Source organism: Haemaphysalis longicornis, unplaced genomic scaffold, assembly GCF_048455015.1.
Source record: "Haemaphysalis longicornis isolate Haplotype H1 unplaced genomic scaffold, Haemaphysalis longicornis Haplotype H1 scaffold_56, whole genome shotgun sequence".
Classification (NCBI taxonomy): domain Eukaryota; kingdom Metazoa; phylum Arthropoda; class Arachnida; order Ixodida; family Ixodidae; genus Haemaphysalis; species Haemaphysalis longicornis.
The window spans coordinates 678,361-704,664 of NW_027526397.1; the positions used below are offsets into that span (position 1 = coordinate 678,361).

The 26,304-nt window shown below is 45.6% G+C and overlaps 1 protein-coding gene and 1 long non-coding RNA gene across 3 annotated transcripts in view; one reads left to right on the plus strand and one right to left on the minus strand.

Moving 5' to 3' along the window:
- Positions 1-16,190, minus strand: part of LOC144140917 (uncharacterized) — an 80,954-nt gene extending 64,764 nt beyond the window's left edge. The window contains exons 1-2 of one of the 2 annotated variants that reach the window (XM_077672414.1): positions 15,763-16,190; positions 4,263-4,500 (exon numbers count right to left, since the gene is read on the minus strand). In XM_077672414.1, coding sequence (XP_077528540.1) covers positions 4,263-4,472 — 210 coding nt within the window. In that variant the 5' untranslated portion in view covers positions 4,473-4,500; positions 15,763-16,190. Of the gene's footprint in view, positions 1-4,262; positions 4,501-15,409; positions 15,559-15,762 lie in introns of those variants that run through there. The other variant, XM_077672415.1, reaches the window with a different exon arrangement.
- Positions 16,191-16,364: 174 nt separating this feature from the next.
- On the plus strand, positions 16,365-23,447 carry LOC144140918 (uncharacterized). Its single transcript, XR_013316389.1, has 3 exons — positions 16,365-16,958; positions 18,079-18,201; positions 23,331-23,447. It is a non-coding gene; the product is annotated as an uncharacterized LOC144140918 (long non-coding RNA).
- Positions 23,448-26,304: the final 2,857 nt, after the last annotated feature.

Consider the following 26,304-nt stretch of genomic DNA (forward strand, 5'->3'; position numbering starts at 1 on the left):
TTTTTTTGAAAGCCTTTGTGAAGATCCATAAAAATTTCAACTACATGCCTTGTTGTTCATAAGGAAATATACCGTGGTGATCAAATAGCTTGCCAAAATATATAGGGTGTTTCAGCTAACTTTACCCAGAGTTTAAAAATACTATGCCGATGCCATCCAAGATGACGCGACAAAATGCATGTTGTTCTATATTGCATACATAGTGTGTCACATTGTTTTTTATTTTAGTAAATTGAATAATGAGTTAGGATTAGGTAGCCTACTTCTGAATCAATGAACCTAGGAAAAAAAATTCCAATTAAAAAATTGCAGACCGGTTTGCAAAACGTCCGAATAAACCGTTTCATTCTTTCTATCTATAAAGTATTGGTGTTTTTCAGCATAGTGACGGTGCCCACAAAATTAAAAAAGAAAAGAAAAGAAAAGAAAAACACGTGACATGCGCACTTGCGCGTCGTGACTGCAGTCCTCCCAAGCGTTCTGCGCATAATCATAGGAGCGCAGCCGCTTAGTTGCTTCCGGCAGCACAAGTGATAACTGCTCCGTCTGCTTAGCACTATAATGAACTGTCGCGAGGGAAGCACATCGCTGGCGTAAGTGGCACAGCCAATGCTTACGCTGCTGCCCTGCCGCCTTTTAACTCTTTCGTTACGGCGGAAAAACGGCCGATTTTGAGTGCTTCCACAAAACTACTTCTTTCGCTTGAGCTAGTGGACACATTTAGCATTGCTATGCATGGAATTGTAGCTTATAAGATTGCTCTTACAAACACATAACAGCAGTTTTGTGAAAGGTACAATTACTTACAGTTTATTAGTCAAATAATCAGAAAAAAATGCACAAAAAGTATACACGCAATGTATATAGGCATTTGTAATGAGCCTAAAAATTATTTGAGAAATTCTAAGATATGCAAATTGTTCCTACATTTCTTGGATATGATTCAATATATATATATATCAATGCTGTACACCAAGTTTTGTATTTTTGAGGGCCCGTCAACCTAGCGGAACTGACGGCTACGCCCCTCCTCAAAGCCACTCATGTGTAAGTCGGTCATGCATCCAAGCACACTTTTTTGTGTTCTGACACAAGAACCATTTCACTTTAGTGGTAAAAAACCAGAAAAAAAATCCAGCACTCTTCATAAGTGTCACGCATCGCTCTGTAGCAGTAATCTGACACGAGTGCCAGGCTATCATGAAGATGATAACGCGATATGACACGGCGAATTTGGCAAAATATTCCCACCGTACGTTGTCCCGACCCTACACATCAATGTGTAAAGCCGCACTCATCAGATAGGAAGCCCGTTTTGTTTATAAATACAGCCCAAATACAGTGGACGCTGTTTTCACACAACTCGCCACTATCGCGGGTTCAAATTTCACTCTCGACGCAGTCTCTGCACGCGAAATATCAACAAAGCATAATAAAATCGTCCGATGGCCTATGGCGCCGTAAGGAAAGAGTTAAGTTGCAGCGTGCCTACAGCTGTTTGTATGCAGAACACTTGGGGGCACTGCAATTACGACGTGTCTGCGAGAGTGTCACGTGGTTTTTTTTTTTCTTGTATTTTGTGGCCATCATCAGTAAGCCGAAAAACACAAATAATTAATAGAAATACAGAAACTGTTTATTCGGACATTTTGCAAACCGCTCTGCAACTTTCTCACTGGAAATCTTTTTCCTAGCTTTGTTGCCTCAGAAGTTGGCTAACTAAAACTGACTAATTATCAAATTAAGCAAAATACAAAAATAGTGCGATGCACTACCTACAAAAGTGAGCAACATGCATTTAGTCGCATCGTCTTAGCGTGCATCAGCATATTTTTAAACTGTGGCTAAAGTTCACTGAAACACCCGGTATAGTTTTACCCTAATTACACTAATACGCTGAAGCACTTGCGGTTGAAGTTACCACAACAAGTCGAAGCTACCCTCATGCGATATATCAATAAAGCTAAGAGCACCAGGACAGCTTCTTTGTGCTTGTTTTATGCAATATAAAAGGTTTTAAAAACCTTCTAAACAAGCCTTTCATATTTCTCAGGCTATAGTTACTGAAGCATGCTTAATAAAAAATTGTAAATTTCGGTGTTCTTATTGGAAGTCGCTCAAGATTTGCTTTAATTTGTATACCTAGTCAAACAAAATCATTATTCACATTGTATTCTCTTCAAAAGCAAAAATTACTAATTGCACACCCCTACTCTTTAGACATTTGTACAGGTAACCCTTATCAAAACAAAAAAGTTTGATATCCAAACATGCATGCGTGATTAGGTATTGAAAAATTCCAATTGACAAACCAATAGCTATTTTGGTATTGTTCTGAAGCTGCATTGGTTTAAAGGCCTAGGCCACACACCAATGCCATTAGGTGCACTGGTATCCCAGGTGCATTGGTACATTAGCCTGGGCCTATCCACCAAAATTTTCCAACGCTCTCTGGGCACTGCCATTTTCACATTGATGCACTGCCATGCGGGCATTAATCCTGGGGGACTGTATGTAGGAAGAGCAGCCGCCACCACTGCCGTCACTGTGCAGGTGGTTGTTTGGGTGCTTCATGTGGTTTGAAAATGGGCAAGCACTCTTAACTCTTTCCTTACGGCACCATAGGCCATCGGACACGTAGTTCCAATGATTTCAAACGTCCCGCGAAAGTTAAAAACGGCGCCTGGCAGACAACTAGCGCCATTTGGCATATTTATTGACAACTTTTTTTTTTTTTAATTCGCATTTTTGCCATGCGGCATATAAAGAAAAGATAAGACATTAGGTAGAATAAACATACCGGGTACAAAAGCACAGGTAGTCAGGAAATTGATGACCCTGTACAAGTCTAAAGGTAGGCATGGAGTCCGGTCTCATGTAAAAAGTTCAGCAGCGACCTGCAGTAGCGGTCTTCGTTCACCCACCGGTTGAAGTCCCCCGGTTTATCCCACCGAAGACCAACCACTCTTAGCGCACTGTCCCGAGCTGTTCTGGTTCCATTGCACGTCCACAAGAGATGATTGACATCAGCTTCAGCCGCCGAAGCCGGACACTTAGGACATGTTCCTGGGTCTTCTGGTGCGGGTCTCCAAGTGCAGGTGACTGACTATTTTACGATTTTATTATGTGTTGTTGATATTTCGCGTGCAGAGACCGCGCCAAGAGTGAAATTTGAACCCGCAATAGTGGCGAGTTGTGTGAAAATGGCGTCCATCAGACATGGGGTTCCGATGATTTCAAACATCCTGCGAAAGCTAAAAACAGTGCCTGGCGGGCAACTAACGCCATCTGGCGTATTTATTGACAACTAATTTTTCGACTTTATTATGTTTTGTTGATATTTCGCGTGCAGAGACTGCGCCAAGAGTGAAATTTGAACCCGCGATAGTGGTGAGTTGTGTGAAAACGGCGCCCGCGATTTTTGGGCTGTATTTATAAACAAAACGGGCTTCCTATCTGACGACTGCGGCTTTACACATTGATGTGTAGGGTCTGGTCAACGTACGGTGGGGATATTTTGCCAAATGCGCCGCGTCAGATCGCGCTATCACCTTCATGATAGCCTGGCACTCGTGTCAGATTACCACTACGGAGCGATGTGCGACACTTCTCGAGAGCGCTGGATTTTTTTTCTGGTTTTTTACCACTAAAGTGAAAAGGATTTTGTATCAGAACACAAAAAAGTGTGCTTGGATGTATGACCGACTTACACTCCAGTGGCTTCGAGGTGGGGCACAGCCGTCAGTTCCGCTAGGTTGATGGGCCCACAAAAATAGAAAACTTGGTGCACGGCGTTGATATATATATTAAATCATAGCCAAGAAATGTAGGAACAATTTGTATATCTTAGAATTCCTAAAATAATTTTTAGGCTCATTACAATCGCCTATATGTGTTGCGTGTATACTTTTTTGTGCATTTTTTTCTGATTATTTGACTTATAAACTGTAAATAATTGTACCTTTCACAAAACTGCTGCTATGTGTTTGTAAGCGCAATCTATAAGCTACAATTCCATGCATAGCAATGCTAAATTTGTCCACTAGCTCAAGAGAAAGAAATAGTTTTGTGGAAGCACTCAAAATCGGCCGTTTTTCTGCCGTGACGAAAGAGTTAAGTGGCGAGTCAGCAATTCACAGTTTAACGCTGTGTAATACGTATGACAGGGCGTTCAAGGCGGCCAAGTCTGGGTGTGCCGCCGTGTCTCTTGCTGCAGCTGCTCAAGAGGGCATTTCCGGCCCGAGGCGGTGTTCCCTGCTCACCTGGATGGTCTGCTGCTTCACCAGGGTGGAGGGGCCCGCACAGGGGAGGCCCCCCTCTTCCCATTCGGTGGCCCGCACCACCAACAGGTCCCAGCCGGGTTGCGCATCCCCGACGTCCACCTCCAGGCCCCCGTCCGTGTAGTCGATGCTTGGGGGCACACACAGGACTCCGGCCACCAGGGCCAGGGTGAGCACCGCCACCCACAGCATGCCTCCCTCGCACAGGGTGGGCCACACACTGCGTCACAAAACCGGGGACACTCACACAGAGCACCTCCAAGGTCCCACCACGGCAGGAGATGAACTAGAAACAAGCTCCCTCACGCTCAGAGTTCAAAAGAAAGCGCGTGACCCCCACCAGTTGGACACAGAGTGGCTCTGACAATGGGATCGAGCCGGAAGGGACGGGCACGAGTGCTCCAAATGAAATGGAACCCTGAACAGGTAGGAGAGAGAACAGTGCACAGCACAACACAAAGTCAAAGCAGAGGAGGTGATTCCGTCTGCATGGTGTTAGAGAAGAGCGTGCAAGAGTCTGAGGCTCTGGCTCACGCAAGGGGGCCCTCAGTATGGCCTCGGTTCTGAGGGGGTCAGAGGTTTTGTCCAGTATAAAAAAAGTGTTAAAAATTCTGTCATAAAGGTATGACAAAAGACGCGCAGTTGAAAACACTGGTTGATCGCCTAAACACAATGAGGGGTTTAACGGAATTGGATGCTTTCATGTCAAGGAAAGTGCCGTCATCTTGCGTGGTTCTAAGCAACACACTGCACTAAAGCGTTGTTCAGCCATTCACAGCACCTATTACAAGTTGGTGTATGTCTGCCATTTAGAGAGTACGAGTGTGTGAGCTATTTTAAGTCTGCAAACGGATACCACAACGAATCTGTTGTTTTTAACGGCCGAGCTGTTTCACTTACAGTTCCGTCGTACACTGTTACCAGAAAAAAATACAAAGGAAAATACTGAGCGGACGTGAGCGTGTGCCTCGTGAAGAGTGCCTGGTGTTGGCCAGGCTTGCGCGTGGGCTTGCGACACGTGAGAAGCTCACAAAATAATTAAATAAATAAATAAATACCAAGCGCATGGAAGTGTGTGCCTCGCAAGGAACAGCTGGTGTCATTCAGGCTTGCATGTGGGCTTGAGCCACGTGAGGAGCTCAAAAAATTAAAAAAAAATAAAAATAATACCGCGCGCACGTGACCGTGCACCTCTGGAGGAGTGACCGGCGTCATCCAGGCTTGCGCCTGGGCTTTTACCACGTGAGGAGCTCGCAAAAACGATACCAAGAAAAAATACCGAGCGTACATAAGCGTGTGCCTCGTGAGGAGCCCCGGTGCCGGCCAGCTCGAGCTTTGAGAACACTCTGCCCAGCATTCTCGGCGTGCTCTCTCACGCAGTCGCAGTCTTCTACGTGCCAGTTCACATACGTTCACACCTGAAGTGGGGAGCACAGAAGGCGAGTATTCGAAGCCGGTTGCCGCAGGTTCTAGCGCATGCTAATGCGGTCGACTTTGGGAGAGATGTGAAAGGCTGGGGACAAAATGATCCGGGCCTGCCAGTCACGGAGAACTTTCAGCGGCAAGTTCGGAGATTCATGCGAGGTGCAGCAGCCAGTTCTCTGAACGAAGGAGACGGGTCACCAGCTCTGCTGATTTTCCAGCCTTGCACAATGAGTGCAAGCTGCGAAGATACTTTGTTGCGAATCGTACTAAGTGTGGTTTTACCGTGTGCAGTTTGTTCCTTGTTTGTGTGTCTCATGTTAGCTTCCAGTATTTACAGAGTCCCCTTCATATCAGCAATTTCATGTCGACATAGGTACTCATGGTATGCCTGCACTAGTTGTGCTACTACAGAGGGCTGCCATAGCTACATTACGGTCAGCGATTTTGCTGCCCAAAATGCCACTGTATCCATGAACCCAGCAAAAAACAATCATTTTCAGTTGTGTGTTACAGACGCAGAAATTAGAGCTTTAATAAGGTGTCTCAAGACAGCATTTTTAGGACAACGTAACCATATTAAGAGAGTGCGTAACGATGATGAATTCTTGTATTTTGTCTTGTGCAATGGATCCACTGCAACTACAATACCATACACTTCTGCCATACAAATACTGCTATTTTCACTCAATGTCCCAGGGCTGGCAAAAGGCTGGCAAAAAGGTGAGCGGGGAAAAGGGCCATGCATGGAGCACTTTTTGATAAAAAAACGCTGTAATATTAGTTCTCTCGGAGCTTCTCGCTTGTCCATTACTTTAAAAGACACGGCCTCGCACTCACCAGCACCGTTTCATCTCAAATAACTGATGTTGTTGTTTGTCATGTGTCATCTTAGACGCCAACAATCACACATGCATTGGCTACAGTAACTGCTTTCTTGGATATGGCTACAAATCGTTAATCACTCTCCCCTCCAGATTGGTTGCTGGCCATGCAGGCACTTTAACTGACCACATATTTTTGAACTCCATATCACCACGGCGTTCTAGATGCTAGCATCATTTTCTCTATATCCAATTTTCTTTGGTTGTTCATGTCGTTTGCTCAGTTCTAATCAACCTTTTTACACACTGAGAACTGATAACACAATGCACGCTTATTACCCACATAAAAAGCGTACACTGGTCCAATATTTTAGCATCTAATGATGCAAATGATGCGCATGATCAGTTTATTAATAGATGCCTAGACGAGTCTTCAGTTGCTACAAGTTGCCAAAAAAGTTTCCTGCTCCCCATAATTTATGGATCATAACTAGTTTGCTTAAAAGCATGCATAAAAAAAAATAATTTTTATAAAAATGGAAAGCGACCGCAGAATATTAGACTCAGAGCTCACTACACTAATATTGCCGTGAACCATGCCTCCTGGTTTGTTTGCTTCTGTGTTTTGTTTTAAGGAACTTGCTTTTGAATAGAGTTAAGTAGGTCAGGGAGCTTTCATGGTTCTTAAACAAAGTTTGAGCAGCATCTTTCACATTGAAAAACACACGCTAGAAAGTTTCTTGGACGTCCCACTCGTTGAAGATACGGACGCGCTTCAGCTTCTCCGAACACTCTTCTGGGTCCTCAGTGGGGGATCCCCGGAACGATAACGGTTAAAGGAGTTATGAAGAGAAAATACAACTTCGTTTAATTTGAAAGAACTAGGATTCAGTATCTCACTAAGCTCCATTACAGCCACAAAAGATGTTTTTTTAATGACAAAAAAGCAAGAAGTATTTAAAAACTTTCAAATTTTGCGCCACAGTGATGTGTTATGAGCAAGAATGACGTCATAGGGGCCCACAATAAAACATAATTTTCCGTGCGTTAACTGCACGTTAGCATTCAAGTGATGCGGTCAAATGGAACTAGAGGCCCCATTACAGACGCCCAGTCGTGTGTCGTCACGACAGGTCAGTGAGGCGGCCACCAATCGCACAAACAAGGTTCCGTGACGTCATAGAAAAGTTGCGGGAAATTGGCTATGGGTCGCGACTGTTTCACACGTTTTCTTTAATATCTTCGTTATTTGTTCAAGGATTGCGATGATATTGGTATCATTGTTATCGGGACTAAGCAGTCTTTCCAATAAACCCAACTTGTATTTTGTCTTCATGCCTCCTTTAATGACGGTGTTGCAGAACCATGGGGGACGGACTTGCAAGCTTTGGTCACTGTCACTGTCTCCACTTTCATCAAATTGTCTTGAAGAAGACCATATTCAGGGGGAAGACCTTGGTGTCGACAGCTGGCACGGGAAGGATTTGCTTGGCAGCTTGCCTGGGGCTTAAAGTTCATGCACCTTGTACCTACACCAGATGTCACGTTGCAAAGGATGATGCAGATTCTTGGAGAAAGAAAGCTTATTGGAGAGAACTTGTGCTCCACAATGAACTTAAAGAAGGCGTCGAAATAGCTGTCAGCAGAGTAATGTGCACAGATAAGAGTCGGCGAATCAAATGCTGAGGTGTTTGCCCTGCAAAACTTTTTTATCTCTCCGCGTTATTCTTTCTGGAACAATCAAATTTGATCGAGAACACCGGTGATGAAAGAAGAGCATTGTGGTGTAGTGACAACAGTGTGAACCACTCTCCCTATCAAAAACACGATTGCCTGTACGGCTTACAAAAGAAAGAGAGGGAAACACGTGCTACGCTCCGAACAAAGACAAGACAACCTGGAGCAGACAGATGCTGCCAACAAAACACACAAGTAAAAAAACCTGAGAGAATGGCCTGCGGCAATATTGCAACGTACTAAATAAGCAGTCAAAAGAAGCGAAAGGTAGAGATTATGAAGCTGAAATTCTGCAAGCCAGTTATGATGTAAGGAAACAAAGAAAAGTAATTACCTCATATCTGAATCATAATCATCAGGCACCTATTGTTGAGCTTCAGTCATTCTGTATACAATCACCCCTTAGATTTCGTCAACATGCCGAATGCATTCCTTCGTTATATTCTCGCCAGTGAGTCTCGTGCAGCACCACCAGTGATCCTCACATTCATCTTTCCTGTTTCCAACCAGCCCGGATGAAGTCATCAACACCACCAGGCCTCAAACAAATTCGCCCTTTGAACATTAAATGAATCGCTCCTGCGATCGACAACCACTAGCCAACATTATTAATCTAGTTTTCGAAATGGGTGCATTTCCCATCCGACTAAAAAGAGCCAAGGTCACACTGGTCCTCATAAAAGGGGACCAAACTTTATTTTCTAATTATCGGCCCATCCAGCTCTCCCACTTTTGGCAAAACAATAGAAAAATGCATTGAGCGGCGTTAAGCAAGTACTCATCAAATGTCAACATCTTATCAACCCACCGGTTGCGTTTCCACGCCGGTAATCCCTCCAATCTTGCTTTACTGTCTTTTCACTGACAACATTCAACATGCAACTGATGCAGAAAATTATGCTGGAGCCCTTTTCATTGATCTCACCAAAGTTTTCGATTGGATTAATCCCAACATTTTTTTAACTAAACTAGCTGCAATAGGCGTTGTCCGTCCTGCTTTGCCTGACGGATGAAATGCAGCACTAGATAAATCTTTATACACCAACTACCCCAACAACTGAGCGGCATATCCGCTTTCCTTGGTTTAACGTTGCTTTAAAATGCCTCAACAATGACAAAAGCACCTGTTCCGTTCAGCTAAATCTACAAGACTGCAGTCTGAATGGCAAAAAGACTGCACTGCTGCCAAAGAGTATGATATGCTAATTGCCGAAAATAAGCCGTCATGGTCAATTTATGCCGATAATGACACGTATGAATGCTTACAAATACTCTTTCCTTCGTAAAACAATAGAAGAATAGAACCTTTTGCTGCAAGAAATCGTAAATGCAGAAACCCTAAATCAATTTGAAAAATCTGCGTTAAACCATTTCTCAATCGAAACTCAACAGTTTTAAAGTTCACCTTCCAGCCCCCTGCTCCCCAGAACGGACGGTATTTCACCGTACTTTCCTTCGTAGTTTTTTTTTTTTCTTCCTGTCTGTGAATCTTGAAAATTAGGTAAGGTCTGTTCATACAGATACTATAAATGTACACTTAAACGGGTGACTATCGATGAGTACCTTGAAGTGTTTTCTTTTTTTCGTAGTCTTGCACGTTGGCAGCACTGTCTCCACGTAACGGGCAGGACTATATTTGACATTATTATGAGTATTGTTGATCAGTGTTTCGCGCATGAAGAACTGTGTGTTTCCAAATGTCGATGTGTGCTTTTTTTCTTCAATGTATGTGTTTTCGAAGTGCCTGTTTTTGTTACTTATAAGTGCCGGTTACTTATTTTGTCAGCTGCATATCCCAGCGTCGTTTATTTTTTTTTCCCACCTTGTATCGGGCCTCACGGGCTAACGGTATGAATCAATAAATAAAATAAATAAGCGGAAGTTCTGCTTGCTATTGCCATCCCATTGCCATCAATGCTGCAAACCGACCCAAAACGATTTTGGAAGACAATTAACACCGAACAATGTAATCTTATCTTAGCTGAATCGCTCAGGGTGCCTTCTACCAGATTGTACGGTAGCTGACATCTTGAATGTTGCCTCCTGCTCGGTATTCACTGACGAGCCTGCTGGTGACCTTTTAGAGTTGCCAGATTTCCTACATTATTCCTATTATAGCATTACCTTTGATCCCTCTAGTATTTATGCTTTTCATTTTATTATTTTTTATTTTGTGGGGTTTAACCTGCCGCAGCTACACCCTGGCTATGAGGCGTGCCGTACTCGAGGACTCTGGATTAATTTTGACCAACTGGGGATCCTGCCGAAATATCGTACACCGGCGTTTTCGCTTTTCGACTTCATCAGAAAAGCTGCTTCAGCAGCCGGGATCGAAGCCGCATCCCTTGGCCTTTGGTATTGCTAAATTGACGTGCTACGAAATCCTTCGTCCTCTGGAATTGATGGTATCAAAGCCAAAGCGCTCAAAAACAATGAATACACCCTCAATTATCTTCTCCTTCATATTTCAGCAATCCTTGGACGCAGGAATTGTTCCATTAGATTGGCAAAATCACCCATGTCTTCAAGAAAGAAAACCAATTCACTCTTCATTACCATTCTATTTCTATCACAGTGTGTGCGCTCTAAAATCATGGCACATATCAGCTACTCCAACGTTGGCAATTTCCTATCATTGGTAAACTTCCTTAATGCCAACCAACATGGTTTCCACGAAGGTTACTCTCACGACACGCAACTCGCTCTATTCCTTCACAACCTGCACTCTCATCTTGACCGCAACATTCCAATCGACGCCCTTTTTTTAGATTTTGGGAAAGCATTTCATAGAGTCCCCCATTCTTGACTAATACTGAAGCTATGAAGCCTCAAGCTACATCCGTCAATACTAAACTGGATTCAATGTTTTCTTGCACACCGTCAACAGCTCTCCATCCCCAGTCCTTTCTGGTGGCCCCCAAGGCACAGTGCTGGAGCCATGGGTGTTGGTGGGGAGTGAGTGCACAAGGGGCACTTGAACCCCAAGCCACACCAAAACCATCGCCCCCTTCCTCTCACCCTCTCCCTTCCCCCCGCAATGCAGTGGGTGTGCCCCCGTCAAGACAAAATCCTGCCGACGACCATTGCTGGCGACGCTTCTTTTTGGATTTAAATAAATGACCTTCTCGACACCCATTTCTTCCTGTTTCACAGCGCCCATTCCATTAAAAGACGGGTGCTGTTTCTTCCAGCACCCATCTCTTCGTGGATGATGGTGTTGTTTACCGGCCGATAATCAATTACCCTGATGTAAATGCCCTCCAAAACTATCTTCACTCTCAGTACATGTTGTTGGACTAGTTGGTGCAGTGTTTTAGGAGCAGCAAAACTGCGTGTCAAAGACAAGACTAGTACAAAGGGAACAGGATGGGCGCAGAACAAAGGGGACGGGACTGTGCACATCCTGTCCCCTTTGTACCAGTTTTGCCTTTGACACGCAGCGTGGTGCAAGAAATGGCTCATGACACTTCCGTCAGTGAAACCTCTCTGATCTCTTTTGACCGCCGTCCAACTTATGCACTCCCACGCACCACCTAAACAATACCACTGTATCCTTCCCTACGCTTCCCAAGTTATTAGGCATCAGTCCCGATTTATCCTGGTCCAATCATACCAGTTATGTTGCTAATGCAGCAAATCGTGTCCTCGGCTATTTGCATCGCAACCTTTCCATGGAACCATCCTTTGTCTGATTACCTGCTTACAAAGCATTCGTCCTTTCAAAACTCGATTACAGCAACACCACCTACACCCTGCACTGAGACAACCTCTGTAACGCCCTTGAGTCAGCCCAAAACTGTTCAGCCACATCCATCATTTCCGACTACAGTCGACGCTGAATAATTCGAAGTCGTTCAACTGAAATTTCCCAGTTAATTGGAAGTGCTGTGCTGAATCGAGAAATTTTACACGCAATCGAAGGGAAGAAATTGCTCGATAATTTGAAGCTAAAACTCAAAATCACTTCCATTTGGAAGTTATTTCAACTGGAAGTAATTTCAACTAAAAAGCATCAACATGACCGTCTTTTCTCGATAAAATCTAAAATTTTCAAGCGCAAAACATCGCCACGTTCTGCACTAATTTCCGCACCATCGAAAATGAGGCAGCGCACAGTTGGAAAAGTGGCAGGCCAGTTGACACTTGGGCCAGCATATGCGTCTCTCTCTCTTTTGAGGTTCCCAGCCCCCTTTTAGTTGACGCACGGCCGGGTGATGAGTTTGTGTGGTGCACGCTTCCATTTTGGAGACGTCTCAGCTATCATGGCAACCCATGTCGTCTGCTTGACTTGGGGACAATAGTCGAGATTCTGAAGGGAGACAGATGAGTTGCTGACTAATACCAATGTTATCATTGTGCCTTTTTGTTTAATTAGAAATTTGGTTAATTCAAAGTTTTTGCACTCACCATGGACTTCGTATTAATGGGAATTCGTATAACTCGAGTGTTTCGGCCCTAAAATCACAACTTCACCCCCTCTCCCCTTGTCTTCCGTCGAATGATACCACGTCTGCCTCTTTATCACCGGTTCTTTAATTCTTTACACCAAAATAATCAGTTATCATACTCCCAGTTATCAGTTGCCCGGAGCCTCACCCTACAGTCATAGTAACGCTGTTTACTCCCAAGCGCCCATGCTACAACTTTTCATCGTCCATTTTTTGTTTTCACAGCACATGACTCGAACGCTCTTCCTGGAGGAACTGCATACTGATTTGAAACCATTCTTGTTCACACCTGTGGCCTGTTTTTCACCTGCCATTTTGTCTGCCCACCCCTCATGTAATGCCCCCAAAATGGCCGTTGAGATACCAATAAATAAATAAATCAGCTCAGTAGCCGCAGTGAGCGGTGAAAAAATGCGACAGGGCCAAAAAATCTCTGCTGTGCTGATCCAGCGCCATTAATTAAGACCCCCCCCCCCCCAAAAAAAAGAAATACGTGACATAGCAGCTTGCACTGGTCAACAAAACACGCGCTCATCAACATGTACGTCTTACAATCATTATAAACTTGCCAGCTGCAAACAGTGACAGTTAGAAAAACTGCAATAGCTCGAAAAAATCCGTGCAGTGCATCAGAAATGAATTACATGAATTTTCATAGTTGTCAACATAATGCCCTCTCATTTCACCTGCTCAGAATGGCTCACAAGATTCCAAGACATGAGAAGTATTACCTGATAAACAGCAAAAACAGGAAAGAGCCTGGCAGAGAAAGAACCGCAGCATTTTGCAGTAGATTGTTGTGAAAATCGTAGGGGAAAAAGACAGAGCTTAAATCTGCAGACAGTTAACCACCAACAAAGTGGGCACTGCCTGTTCTTATCGTCTTCGCTGGCTACCATTTGGTTTCATCAGCACTATGTTAAAAAAAAAAAACCTTTACACCCATCGTCCGCAGACACGCACACACACAATGAAATGTAAACAAACGCGTCCTTCATGTGACACGCACTTTGTATTCATCATCCTCACTGGTCATGATGTGATGGCCGTGCTGAAAATCGAAAGAACTACAGTTCCAGAGGAGAATCCGGAGCTCTGCGTCGCAGCACGCCCCATAGCTTCAGTGCAATTAAACCCCACAACATAGAAGCTGACTACAGAGGGGGGGATGCTGGTTTTCAATGACACCAGCACTGACTCAGTGTCAATTTAGCATGGTGAATTACCCAGGTCAAGGAAAATAAATATTTGGGGGCGTGGATAAACGAGGGGTACAACTACTTAAGAACTCGCGAGGAGCAACTCAACTTAAAATTAAAGGAAAGCGAAATGCAGCTATAACGGAGCATGGAGCTCTGTGGCAGTATAACAAATATGAAGCAGTGAGAGGAATGTGGAAAGGAGTAATGGTTCCCGGCCTCCCATTTGCGAATGCAGTGCTCTGATTAAAATCAGATGCTCTATCATGCCTTGAAGTCAACCAGAGAACGGTAGGCCATTTGGCCTTAGAAGCGCACGGAAAAACAACTAACGAAGCAGTGCAGGGAAATATGGGCTGGGCGTCGTTTGAAGTTCGAGAAGATCAGAGTAAAATATGTTTTGTGGGGAATTTGAGAGCAATGGATCAACGTAGGTGGACAACTAAGGTTTTGGGTACATATACATGAAAAGTGTGGACACGCAGTGGCTAAGGAAGACTAGAAGGCTAACGATGAAATACGGAAAGAACAGTGGAGATTCAAAGCCAGCCAAGACAACCAAAAAAGAACCAAGGCAGATAGAAACGAATGAATGGAGAGAAAAACTGGAAGCTAAAACGTCGTTAGAGATGTACATGGCCGAGAAATTGGACAACGCAAACAAAAATATCTTCTATAATTCCAATGGCAGTGCCTTGCTTTTTGGGGCTTGAGCAGGTTGCTTGCGAACTAAGAGCTTTGTGGGGAAGTACGCACAAAATGACAAGGTATGTGTGGTCTGCAGCAAAGAAACAGAAACTATGCGGCACATAGTGCTGGAATGCGAATGCATCCATCCAAATCTCCATGTGGGAAATATTCGGCTCCCATAAGCCCCAGGATTTAAGGGTAGCGCAGAGGGAGTTAACCTCAAGGCTGTCGAGGCGACGAAAAGCACAGAAGAATATTGCCTAGGACAGCTACCACCAGTAACTGAAAAAAGTGTTTTGTGCCTGCCCTAAGAACAGAACTAGTATTAAACGAAGAGTACAAAACATGGTCACATTAGTTTCCTTTCGGTAAGATGACATGTCATTACCCCGCTTACAACGGGATACCACTAGCAATCGTCACTAACGGTCCCTATAAGTTTCAGCCGAGCATTTTGGGTAGGGGGGGAGTCACGGGAAGTCGCACAGGATATGGGCTCTGCAGCGCTAAGGTTTTAAAGGAAAGCGATTGCGATTTCCCTCTATTTTGAATATCCACAACAACGCCAATTTCTTTCTCCTCCCCTCCCTATTCCCGTCGTATGCTCAAACAGCATGCAATGCTCGATCATGCGGAACCGTCTGCACTCCGCGGCTATGGCTGCTGCAGACGGTTTAGCAGGACCGAGCTCCAAAAGCGTCACCCACAGAACGACTACGGAATAAGGGTAGCATTGTGGGCACATCGGATAATCCGAGCACCACTGCCGCGTAAAAAGGTCACGGACAAGAGACAGAATAGACACTCACGTATGCGTAATCGTACTCTACCGACGACACTGGACTCATGTAGAGATCCTACACATTTACAGTCGAAGCCTGAAAACAAAGTTGGAACAGAACGCGCGCGAGATAAAACATGCGCGCGCCATTTAGTTTGAGCGCGCGCAGCTCTTATCGCAGGGAAAGAAAAAGAGCTCGTGCCACGGCGATCAGAATGCTCGCCTGAGCTTTGTTGACTCAGCTCAGGTTTCGCGGAACAACGCGCGGCCAACAAACCCGTCGTAACTCGATCCTCCAGTTATCGCCGTCACACTTGTTTCCGTCAGCTCACAATCCTCCGGTGTTGCGAGTACGATCGACCGTGCCGAGACCCCACTCACCTCCAATAAAAACTACACCGCGTTGTCTGTTGCCGACACTGTCCGCCAATCAACAGCCGAATCCAGGGCACTGTAGGACCGTTTTGTGCTGACAGACATGCAGGTGGCACTTGCAATGCTCCACACTCACAGGATGGCACATGTAAAAACCCACCACACTCACAGAAGCCATCGAGCCGCAAGTTTCCGAAACACAACCAACACAACGACCACTTATCACGTGCGCGACGTGCGGGGCGGCTAGAAGGCGGGGCGGAAGAAAATCCTTAGCTCACGTGAGCAAAACATGACGTCACTTGAGCGCCTGGGGACAACACCCTCTCGGGATAACGAAAAAATAAACGCTGTGTTTCCCTAGGTACGCGAGTGAACGCTTTGCGCCGTGCTGATTTGATCTTTGATATGAGCTTTGAGCGTGCTGATTGCCACCAAAGGAAGCTCCAGCTGCGTGAATATACCGTGCGAGCTCCTTATCGGATGAGGTGTACTTAGGACAGCATGGCTCAGCCATGCCGCCGGTCACCGGCGTTTGCTGTCACAGACACCGAAGACCAGGAAAGAGAACATCTATGCGCATATTTTCCCAGCAAGGACATTTGTTTCCCGCTGTTGCCGCAAGTTGCCGCTGTGCCTTATCACCGTAGCCGGATGTTTCTCCGCGCGGCGCAAGTAGGGCGTTACTGGGAATAGTTTGAACATGGCGTGAGCCGCTCCCGTGATTTTTTCGACTTAATATGCTTATAAACGACTCCAGTGACGACAAACAAACTGCGTGAGACAAGGCAGACGATATTACGCATTCATAGCAAACCCCTTTCAAAACGCGCGCGCACTGACGCCACGGGTCCGGCGCTTTGGCGGAGTGATACACTACATGAGGTGGTGCCGTTCTTGAGTTGTAACCGAGTATGATGTGCGCTGTATACTTGAACGAGCAACTGGGTCAATGGGAAAAAACAAACCAGACGTTGGTTGCTAACCAACAGCTGTTTCGTGTATCCAGAGCGTGGTTTGTCTTTTGTGTGCACACGCGCTAAATTCAAATTACGATGCTATGTCTCCACACACTCCGGCCGCAATTTCAAGCGTTTCATTGTTCCTTTTGTGTAGGAGCCCGTAACATTGCTCAAGGCTGATCGAACCGGTGGCGAACCCCGAAGCGCAATCGTGAATCTGTGAGATGCAGTGCCTCTAACGTAAGTATGTATGTGTTTGATTCCGTTAATCTCGCGAGTATGTCGTGTGCACGCATCAGAGGTCTAGCTCTTCGTGCAGTTAAGTTGCTCTGCGGGGTGGGAGTATGAATGGAAAGCGTCGCTTCTGTACCTAGAGCGTAAGAATATCGCGGCAAAAAAAAAAAAAAAAAAAAAAAGGTGCCGCGAAATTGTCAGCCAAATTAGAAGGAAAAGGAAGAGAAAGATGATAGAACAAATGACGGCGGCAGAATCAGAGCGTACGAGGGGTTATAAAGGTTACGCACCGTTTTGGGCACGTTTATGAGGAGGCACCAGTAGCAACTGCCAGTAAAGTGTACATTGAAGGTGAAGGAAAGGAGCTGCGTATGGGACAAATGGTATGTGGCAGGGCGCAAAGCCATTGAAACTTGAAAGCGCACAAATAACGGGTACAGATGGGAGGGACACACAGAAGCCCGTACTAGCAACTGCCGTTGTATTGAAAAACACAAAATTAATACACGAAAACAAATCATAGATTAGAGAAACATGGTGCCGATTAGCGCGTGCTCCTGCCCATGTAGAGTGATAGACGATTTGCTGACACACTTGTTACTAGGTTCATAGATAAAGAAGGCCTTAACCATTTCCCAACAGTCTTATTATTATGCCTGTGCAACACCACGGCCTCATCGAACGAAGGGTGACACCCACACTTTTTATAATGCGCAGGAAAATTTCTGCTTGTTGAATTCGTTATCGTGGACACATGTGCTCTCCGACGGATGTTTATACAGCTTCCTGTCTGGCCCACATACTCAGACTTACATGTGAACAAAATTCTGTATACCATGCCAATCGTACACCGAACAAAAGGCTGCGCATGGTTAACACCGCACTCATTTCTCCCTTTCCTCGGATGATTCTTGTTATTAACAATGCGGCAGAGATTGCCCGCGTTTGCTTTTGCAGAGAACAACACACAGGACGATGTGCTGTGTGTTCTTTTTCTTGTAGTGGGTTGTCCTTTGTGATCTGATTCCGCATCGCCATCTTTTACGCATTTTGTTTTTCTAAGATGTATTACCAGCTCGCCCAATTTTCACATGTACTGACACAGCATTCAATCCTGTTCCGGCAGCATCTCCATAGGAGGGGTTCCAGTGAAAAAAAAAAGTGCTTGGACCTGGCGCCTACGATGTTGGTGCAGGGCCTAGAGGGCAAGCCTTGGTCTACGTCCTTTCTGAGTACCCATGGAAAGCAGGTGAATGCCTCCACAAGTGGCTCTTTTTGTGGTCCACTTGGAATTAGCAGCAGACAGACTGCATTGCTTGCAGGCCATTCTGGAAGTGTGCCAACCAAGTATGTAGCCGTGACCTAGTTACTGACGGGAAGACCTAATGAAAAATCAACTACTCCTCTGTCGAAAGGGCAACAATAGGGGAAAGAGAAGCTTTTCAAAATCAAGTCCAACACCAAATTTACCAGCCCAGTACTGAGCACCTGTTTCTCGTCGGGACGGTTTGCTGCAGTTATGCTCTCTAGAGAGCTTTGCTGATGCAGGCAATCCATGACCTTCCGTAGTGCGCAACCATTGTCGTTAGATGGAGGTCTGAATTTTCTTGTGTAATTTTGCTGATCCATGCAAATCCAAATTGCTTCGACTGTGTTGGATTGGGGCAATGGGGTAGACATCAGCTTTACAACATGAGGTACTCAGGTACGGTTCATATCACGAGAAGCGTTGTAATGTTTTTTCACTTCAATGGTCATCATCATCATCAGAAAAAGTTGAATTTCCTGCAGGGCATTTTGGGTGGAGACTACAGACACATCAGGGAGAGGCTGGAAGCATTGCTTTAGTAAATGAAACGGTACCAAGTACAGAATGTGCATGAAGCTTAAGCATTGTACATGAGCCGAGCCAGTGAGGAGTGGTTATAGGTTAAATCCTTGTCAAGAAATATCACAAAAAGATCAATTTGAATCACTCAGCTTGTAGACTTGTAAAATCTAAATTTGACACTTTCTTGCACCAGTCTTTCATGCTCAGCTGAAGAATGGTGGACAGATGGGGGCAACAACTGGCAGAAAGGGCCGTTAGCAGGCAGTTCATGTGTCTATGTAAATATTTAAAACAAGTACTGGTATGAAATTTTCGTGTTACATTTTTCTTATTGCTATATGGGTGCCTGCCAGCCCAGAAATCATAGAATGGAACATTAGATATTCGACCGCAGGGTAAATTATTTTGAGCTTTGTTTATTCGTGTCGGTTTTGGCTTCTACAAAATGAACCCCAAGGCAGCCACCATGAGAGAATGGCGCTCGTGGTGTCACTGTTCTCGTTGCATCATGGTCAGTCTGGACGCGCACCCTAGAGTGAGCGAACACACTCAGGCTGGTCGTGGTGGCATGCACCCGGGCCGCACGAGATCAATCCCAAAACTGTGACGTGGTACACAACGCAGTGCAGAGTGCCCCATCAGCAGCCAGTGTGTTGGCTAAGTCACTGGAGCCCTGATGTCGGCAGTTTGGGGCGAGGCACTCAATGCGTCTTGCTTATGCCAGAGTTGCAAGGGTATTCATTCCGAGCTTTCTCGTGCATGCAAAGATTAAAATTAATTTAAAATATGTTATACTTAACGGTTGCTATTAAAATCTTCATATACAAAGGAAACTTCTTGCATAGTTCTCTCAGCCTTGATATTTCGTATCAGTACTCCTGAGAGTAGAGCCTAATCGTGCTATGAACGTTTAATAGTGGTGCTACTCCTTTAAGGTATTATTTACTTGTTTTAAGCTGACTTGTTTTTAGTTTGGAGTTAAGAGAGACCGTAACATTATGGCCGCCCATTTCTGGCCATCAGTATTTGAATTGTTCTTCAAATCAGTTTTTGCTTGGCACTTCTCTCTGAAATGTTGAGGACACCTACCTGAACTAGTCGTGATGAATGCATTATCGTGCAAAGGTCAAGCAATCTCCACCCTTGCACTCACCTGTCAGAGGATCATCCTTACACCAGAAAGGGTTTTGTTTTGCTGAATCATTGCCACTTAGGACCACTACAGAACTTGCTGCCCACATAGGAGTGCTCTCCAGCCAATATCAGCCTTAGGTGTCACAGGAGGGAAAGCAAGAACTTTAAAATAGTGTTAGAAATAAGCGTTATACAAAAGCGTTCTTTTTTGGAACATGTTAACAGGTCGACCAACCTTATGGCGACTGTAGGATGTGCTTGTTTGCAGAGGGGCAAAATCACAAAAAGAGAGACGGGCGAGTAAGTCATCGTTGCAAGACAGCTTCTGCCACGCCCAAGTTGGGTTGCCTACAATTTACGCGCAAACAAAATTGTATGCAAGATGTTTACAGTTTTATTGCCTGGTTTAAAGAGACTGGTGTACAAAATTTTGAGGAAAGCTGGAGTTGGCCGTGTTTTTATTTGTGTTAGGGGTTTTTGTGGCAATGTGCCTTTTTGTGGCAATGTGCCATTTTATTATTCATTTTATACACTTTTTAATTGCTACAGGAGCGTTAATTTGTAGATGCAGTCGTTCTATGTATTTAATGTTCTGTATTTATGTATTCAAGATACACTTATGACCACACGGGCATTAAAGGCCAACTGCACTCAAAATTTCGACCTCTTGAAAACCCCATTTCCGTATAGTCTGCTTGAAAAGAAAGCAACATGCTAAATACAACAGCTAAAATACGCGCGTTGACGCCGAAAGCGGTCAACAAAAATCAGCGATTTTGAAACCGAAACCGATGAGAGCACGGCCATTGCATTGACGTTGCAGCCGTCCAGCGAGCAGCCGGACGGTCAGCTGCTCGGGAGAAAGTCTGCGCGCAAGCTCTACGTGCGCACTGGGCAGCAAGTGGGTGAAGTGTGCGCAGCAGAGCTCGACCGGTTCTCCAGCGGCGTGGCTGGCCAGAGGAAGAAGCCCCCGTCGGCTGCAACGTCACAGGCGCGTCCACGGCCGGACTCGACTCTCCTTCTCCCGCGGCTCGCTGGACGGCTGCAACGTCAATGTAATGGTCAAAATCGCTGATTTTTGTTGACCGCTTGTGGCGTCCATGTGCGTATTTTAGTTGGTGTATTTGGCACGTTGCTTTCTTTTCAAGCAGACTATACGGAAATGGGGTTTTCAAGAGGTCGAAATTTTGATTAAAGGGACACTGAAGTGAATTTCTCAAGCTCCCGTTTTTGCTTGCACTGCGTAGACTGGCTCAAATTAGCACACTTTTCATCGTTTATTCGGTTGACAAATCGGTAATTATTTTACAAAGCGCGAAAGAAGAAAAACTACCATGCGCGGTTTGCGGCGGCCGCACCAACTAAAGCTGTGACGTTAGGAGGAGCGGGCACCGTAATTGGACGATGCCCAAGGTGAGCAACCATACAAGTTTCGGTTTCGGTTCTGTAAAACACAACCGGTGGCGTTGTTGGATGGGCATTCTCAATAACTCAGTAATCATCGTACCGCGCTTCTGCCATGTTGTCAGCTGTAAAAATGCATAAAGATAAGCCTCCTAGGACGGATTGGAATCGTAGCATTCACTAGCCGAAACCTACGCAGTGCATGAACGCCCTCCGCGTACCCGCAGACGCCCAAATGTCATGCGCTTTTCCCCCATATTTGGAGCTTGCCTCCCTCATGCCTGTGTCGTAAAAAGCGTGTTCGCACCAGGCCAAGGGTCTGTTCATTCTGGCCTGTGCCCACTGCCTGCAAGCAGTCGGTGCTTATGGCAACAGCACGCCAACGAGAACTCGCTAGCGCGCCAGTGCCAGCCTGCGCGCGTTTTGTGAACTAGTTAGTGGAGCCATGAACGTTGCGGCCCAAAAAAAGGTGAACTCAATATAGAAAACATCGGCGGAAAACGAAAAAGTTAACTTACAAAAAAAAAAAAGCACGTACCCGCGGGTATTCGAACTCGTGACTTGCAAAATACTTGCGGTGGCAAACCTAGCAACCCAGACAACTTACAAAAAAAAAAAGCACGTACCCGCGGGGATTCGAACTCGTGACTTGCAAAATACTTGCAGTGGCAAACCTAGCAACCCAGACCACTCGGCCACGGAGCGGGCTCCGCCGGTATTGGTAATATAGGGTATATATTGTACAACCAGTTTACACTTTTATTTAGTTTTGGCATTTCAAGCAGCTTAGGTGACTATTTGTTGTATTGCGCTCGTGCAGTAAGCGTCGCCCGAGTTTCCACAATAGCTCACGTCTAGCAATTGCATTTCGTAGACGGAAAAGCGTTCGCAGATGCGTAGTCGTGCTGCTGACCGCTGTGCTTGTTCGCCCAGCGCAAAAAAGTGCTTCCCGCACCCTAGTTTTACGCTGTACGGTAAAAATATCAGTTGATTTTATTTCCTTAGTACCTATATTGACTTCGCTGACTCTTCTCCCGCCTTCAAGAGGCCTTATATTTTCCTACTGGCATACCAGTCAGCGAAGCGCCGCATGTGCGCTTGTGCAGCGCTTGTGTGAAGCGACCTTGACTTGGAGCTAGATACAGTGTACAAACTAACCAAGTAAAGAAAGGCAAATTCTACCATTCACAAGCGTGTCCTGGCTTCGTTTCAACTGAGCGAACGAATTGCGACGACCCGTCGGCGGCCGGCGGACGAAACGCTGGGCCGACTGACTCTGTCTGAAGGCCGAGGAGCCGGCTCCTGACGTCACACGAAAACGCCGCAGAAAATGGGCGAGCGTAAAGAGAGGAGGACAGCATTTTCGAATTAATTTTTCTACTAAATAAAATCGCGTAAACGCGCCCAGGGTGGTCGAAACATGGCCTGGGGACTCCGGACTACAATTTGCGCAAGTAATCCCGCAATGTTTACATATCACTTCAGTGTCCCTTTAATGCCCGTGAGGCCATAAGTGGAGCGCGGGAGGAGGAGAGTCGGGTCCGGCCGTGGCGCGTCATGGCTGTTTACGCAATTTGCCGGCTGGTGCGGCGTGGTTTGCGGCGTTTTGTTAAACGCTTCTGACTGATTAACGGGGCGTTTCACGGGGCTACCACTCTTGTCCCAGGTGATTTGGGGGTACTTAGTACGCATTAAGAATAAATTTGGTCAAAGTGAAATTTGAGTGCAGTTGGCCTTTAATAAGGGGTGGGTGTGGTACATGAGCAGGTTAATCAAAGAATAACAGAATTCCACCATGCGCATACAAGAAAAAAAAAATAAAAGAAAAAGATGCCGCAGAAGCTTCAAAGTGTGTCCGTACGCATATAAAAAAACATACACGCAAGACACAATAATAGTGTAGTGTGTCTAAGCTATTTGGTCATTCGCATTTTGAATGAGAGGCTCCTAAGAAAATGTTTGTAGCGCTTGACCAGTTTTCAAAAGGGTATTTCTTTTTTACTTTTCAGTGACAGAGGTCTCAACAAGCATCTGGATGCACCTATTACAACGTTTGTGCTGGACATCTCTGATACCTCTCATCGTCTATGGCTGTGAAACTGTGAATAAAAAAACTAAAAACTGTCTCCTTCTTTTGTTACATTCCTTTCCCATTTTTAAAACAAAATAGTGCAAGAACGTGAAAATAATATTGAGGGCCATACACGAGCACTTGCTTGTCATCATACCCTGGTCGCATATATCTGGTATTTGTTCTTCAGTTTAAACAACCAACTGCCAGCTAGCCAACATTCACAACCATTTCAAATTTCACCTCTCACACTGAAAAGTTATAATTCAGTTCATTTGTCCGAGGAACATTTTAAAGGTCATCACAAGAGGACATGATAAACATTGAGATGCAACACTGAACGTTCACTTGCAACAGCAGTTTCTAAAAATTTCGCATATTTTAATACTGCCTTCACATCTGCTCTTGAAGCGTGTAATTTTGAAGCAATATTCTAATGCTTGCTCTACATCGGGTACTACAAAGGACTAGTGTCAGCAATCAAGCACCCTGCAATCACTAGTCTAGACCATCTATTGTCAATAAATTACCAGCTCAAGCTCAAGAAACTATTTTGAAGGGGCAGTATGTCATCCTACGTTTTTACAAGTGCAGAGCATTTTATGGGCTTACCCGTCGTCGTAGCTCGCTAACGGTCGATGCTACTGCCGGAATCAGGCGGCGCAGCGAGATAATGGACCCAAGTACAGCCTGGTGTACCGTCGTCAGGGCGTCACGCTGAGGCTTAGAAAACCACGCGATTTAAATAGTCATTACTGTTCGAACCTCGTGAACCTCCGGCGCTTGTCATACATCTCCCCGTTGTTTAGCGCAAAGAAAACTGCCGGTACATTTCAGGCAAAATCTGTGTATATAACCGGCAGCCCCCGAGTTCATTTAGTTAGGAATTCTCATTGGGTTGCTTTTGACGATAGCGAAAAAAGCGGCCGCAAAAAAAAAATGGCGTGTTCGAAATGACGCAGTCAGTAGTATTAACTCTATGAATGACGCAGAAAGGCTCCAGACGCACAAGAAAAAAAAAATGGCACGTATAAAATAACGCAGAACAGTTCCTGCATGCGAAATTTTATAGGAAGCGCGAAAAGAACAAAACTTCCGCTGGCACAGTTTCAGGCATGGGGCGCGCGAGCACTGCGAAAGCGGGAAATTAGAATTGCATATTCATCAAGAGAGGAGTGAGACAGGGCGGCCGATAGCGTGATGGGGAGCCGTTTTTCGATCTCTATGGTTTTTCGCACTTGATCTCACCCCCACTGCTTTGCGTATGCACCCCGTTGCTATGGCAACAAACATTGGCGGATCCAGAGGGGGGGTTCGGATGTCCTGACCCCCCCCCCCCCCCCCTTAATTTTTTCATTTATACTCCCAAGAAGATCTCTATAGTTATGAAGATGTCTAGGAGATGTCTAGAAAACGCCTAGTTCATGTTTTTTTTTTTCTATTTTCTATGTTTTGGCTTTACAAAATTGCGGTGAATAGGAAAGGTTACTATCCTCGTCCTCCTTAGCATCATCATCACTGATAGGAGCTGACCCCCTCCTCAGAAAAAACCTGGATCCGCCCCTGGCAACAAAGGCGCGTCGTCTGCTTCCAGGCAGCCGCTCTGGCCGCTCCTTGTGCCGAGGCCACGAAGTCAAACGGGCGGGCGCGGCATGCCGCTCGTCCACGCGCGAGAAGCGTTGCCGCCGCATACCCGATCGAGATGAAAAAAAAAAAAGTTCGAACATGCAGCGCCATACATTTGGCGCATTTTTCTCAGCCTAGCGACGAATTTCGATATGCGCAGGCTGTGGCTAGGCTAATCGGCGCTTTTTTTTATAGCATGGGCTCTCATCGCGATGGTCGCTTGATACCATTGACGACCTTGGCTGCGCACCATATCTTTGTGGCGCTTGCTTCAGAAATCGACTCCACTATGCAATTACGGTATCGTTTATGGAAATAATGTACTTTGATGTGTTCTGATGTATTTTATGTGCTTCCTGCTTTGTCGGAAACGATGCTAGCTTCGTTTTTTTTTTTTTTTTGTTGCCCCTGCTGCCTGGGCCTCAATAGTGGCCTGCTGTAGAAACAAACAAACAAACAAAATAGATAGATTGATGAATAAATACATGAAACCTAAAAACCCAATGGGTTCAAGACCTTGCGCGCGTTTCTCACCATGCGCGCATTCCTTGTTTTTTTACATTCGGCCAGGAAAAATGCTTGTGGGAAGCGAAATGATTCTGTTATTGGCAAGACACGCTTCATCACGCGGTAGTTTTTCGGCTCCTTCATAGACCCCACCAGTTAAATGGCATGGAACACTCCCGAGCAGACGCGTCCACGCACCGCATAACGCCCGTTTACGTCGTAAATTTGAAGTTGCCAAAACCACCGCAGTTATAAAAAAAATAATAAACGTGCGGCTGTTGTAAAGAAAACAGTGCGGAGTCTTAAACATTTCTTTTTGGTGCAGGCTAAAACGAACGCGCTGGGGTAGTGGCTGGGCCAAGACAAAGCGTTTATTGCGATAGCGCGGGTTAAGTAGCATTATGCGAGAGGGATTGAGAGGGTGAGGAGGAGAAGGAACAGGGGTGATAACGGCGGCTTCGCTGGCGTGACGTCACAGATACATCATCTCGTTCCCCCTACGGTGAGTAACGGTGTGGGGGTTTGCGTTCCCGGCCTGACCGACGCAACACGGGAGTTGAGGTACTCCTGGCGGTCCCGCTCCTTTCCGGCACCAGCCTCGGCGTCCCTCCTGCTAGGGGCCCATTAGCCGTTTCCTGGCAACTGGGGTCACCGGCTTCGTTCCCCTGGTGCTGCTCCGACTCCCGTGGCTTGACCCGGTCGCTGTGGCGCCGAATGGTTTCCCCCTCCGGACCGTCGGCATTCACCAGGCGAGCTCCGTCTGTCGACGTAATGCTGGC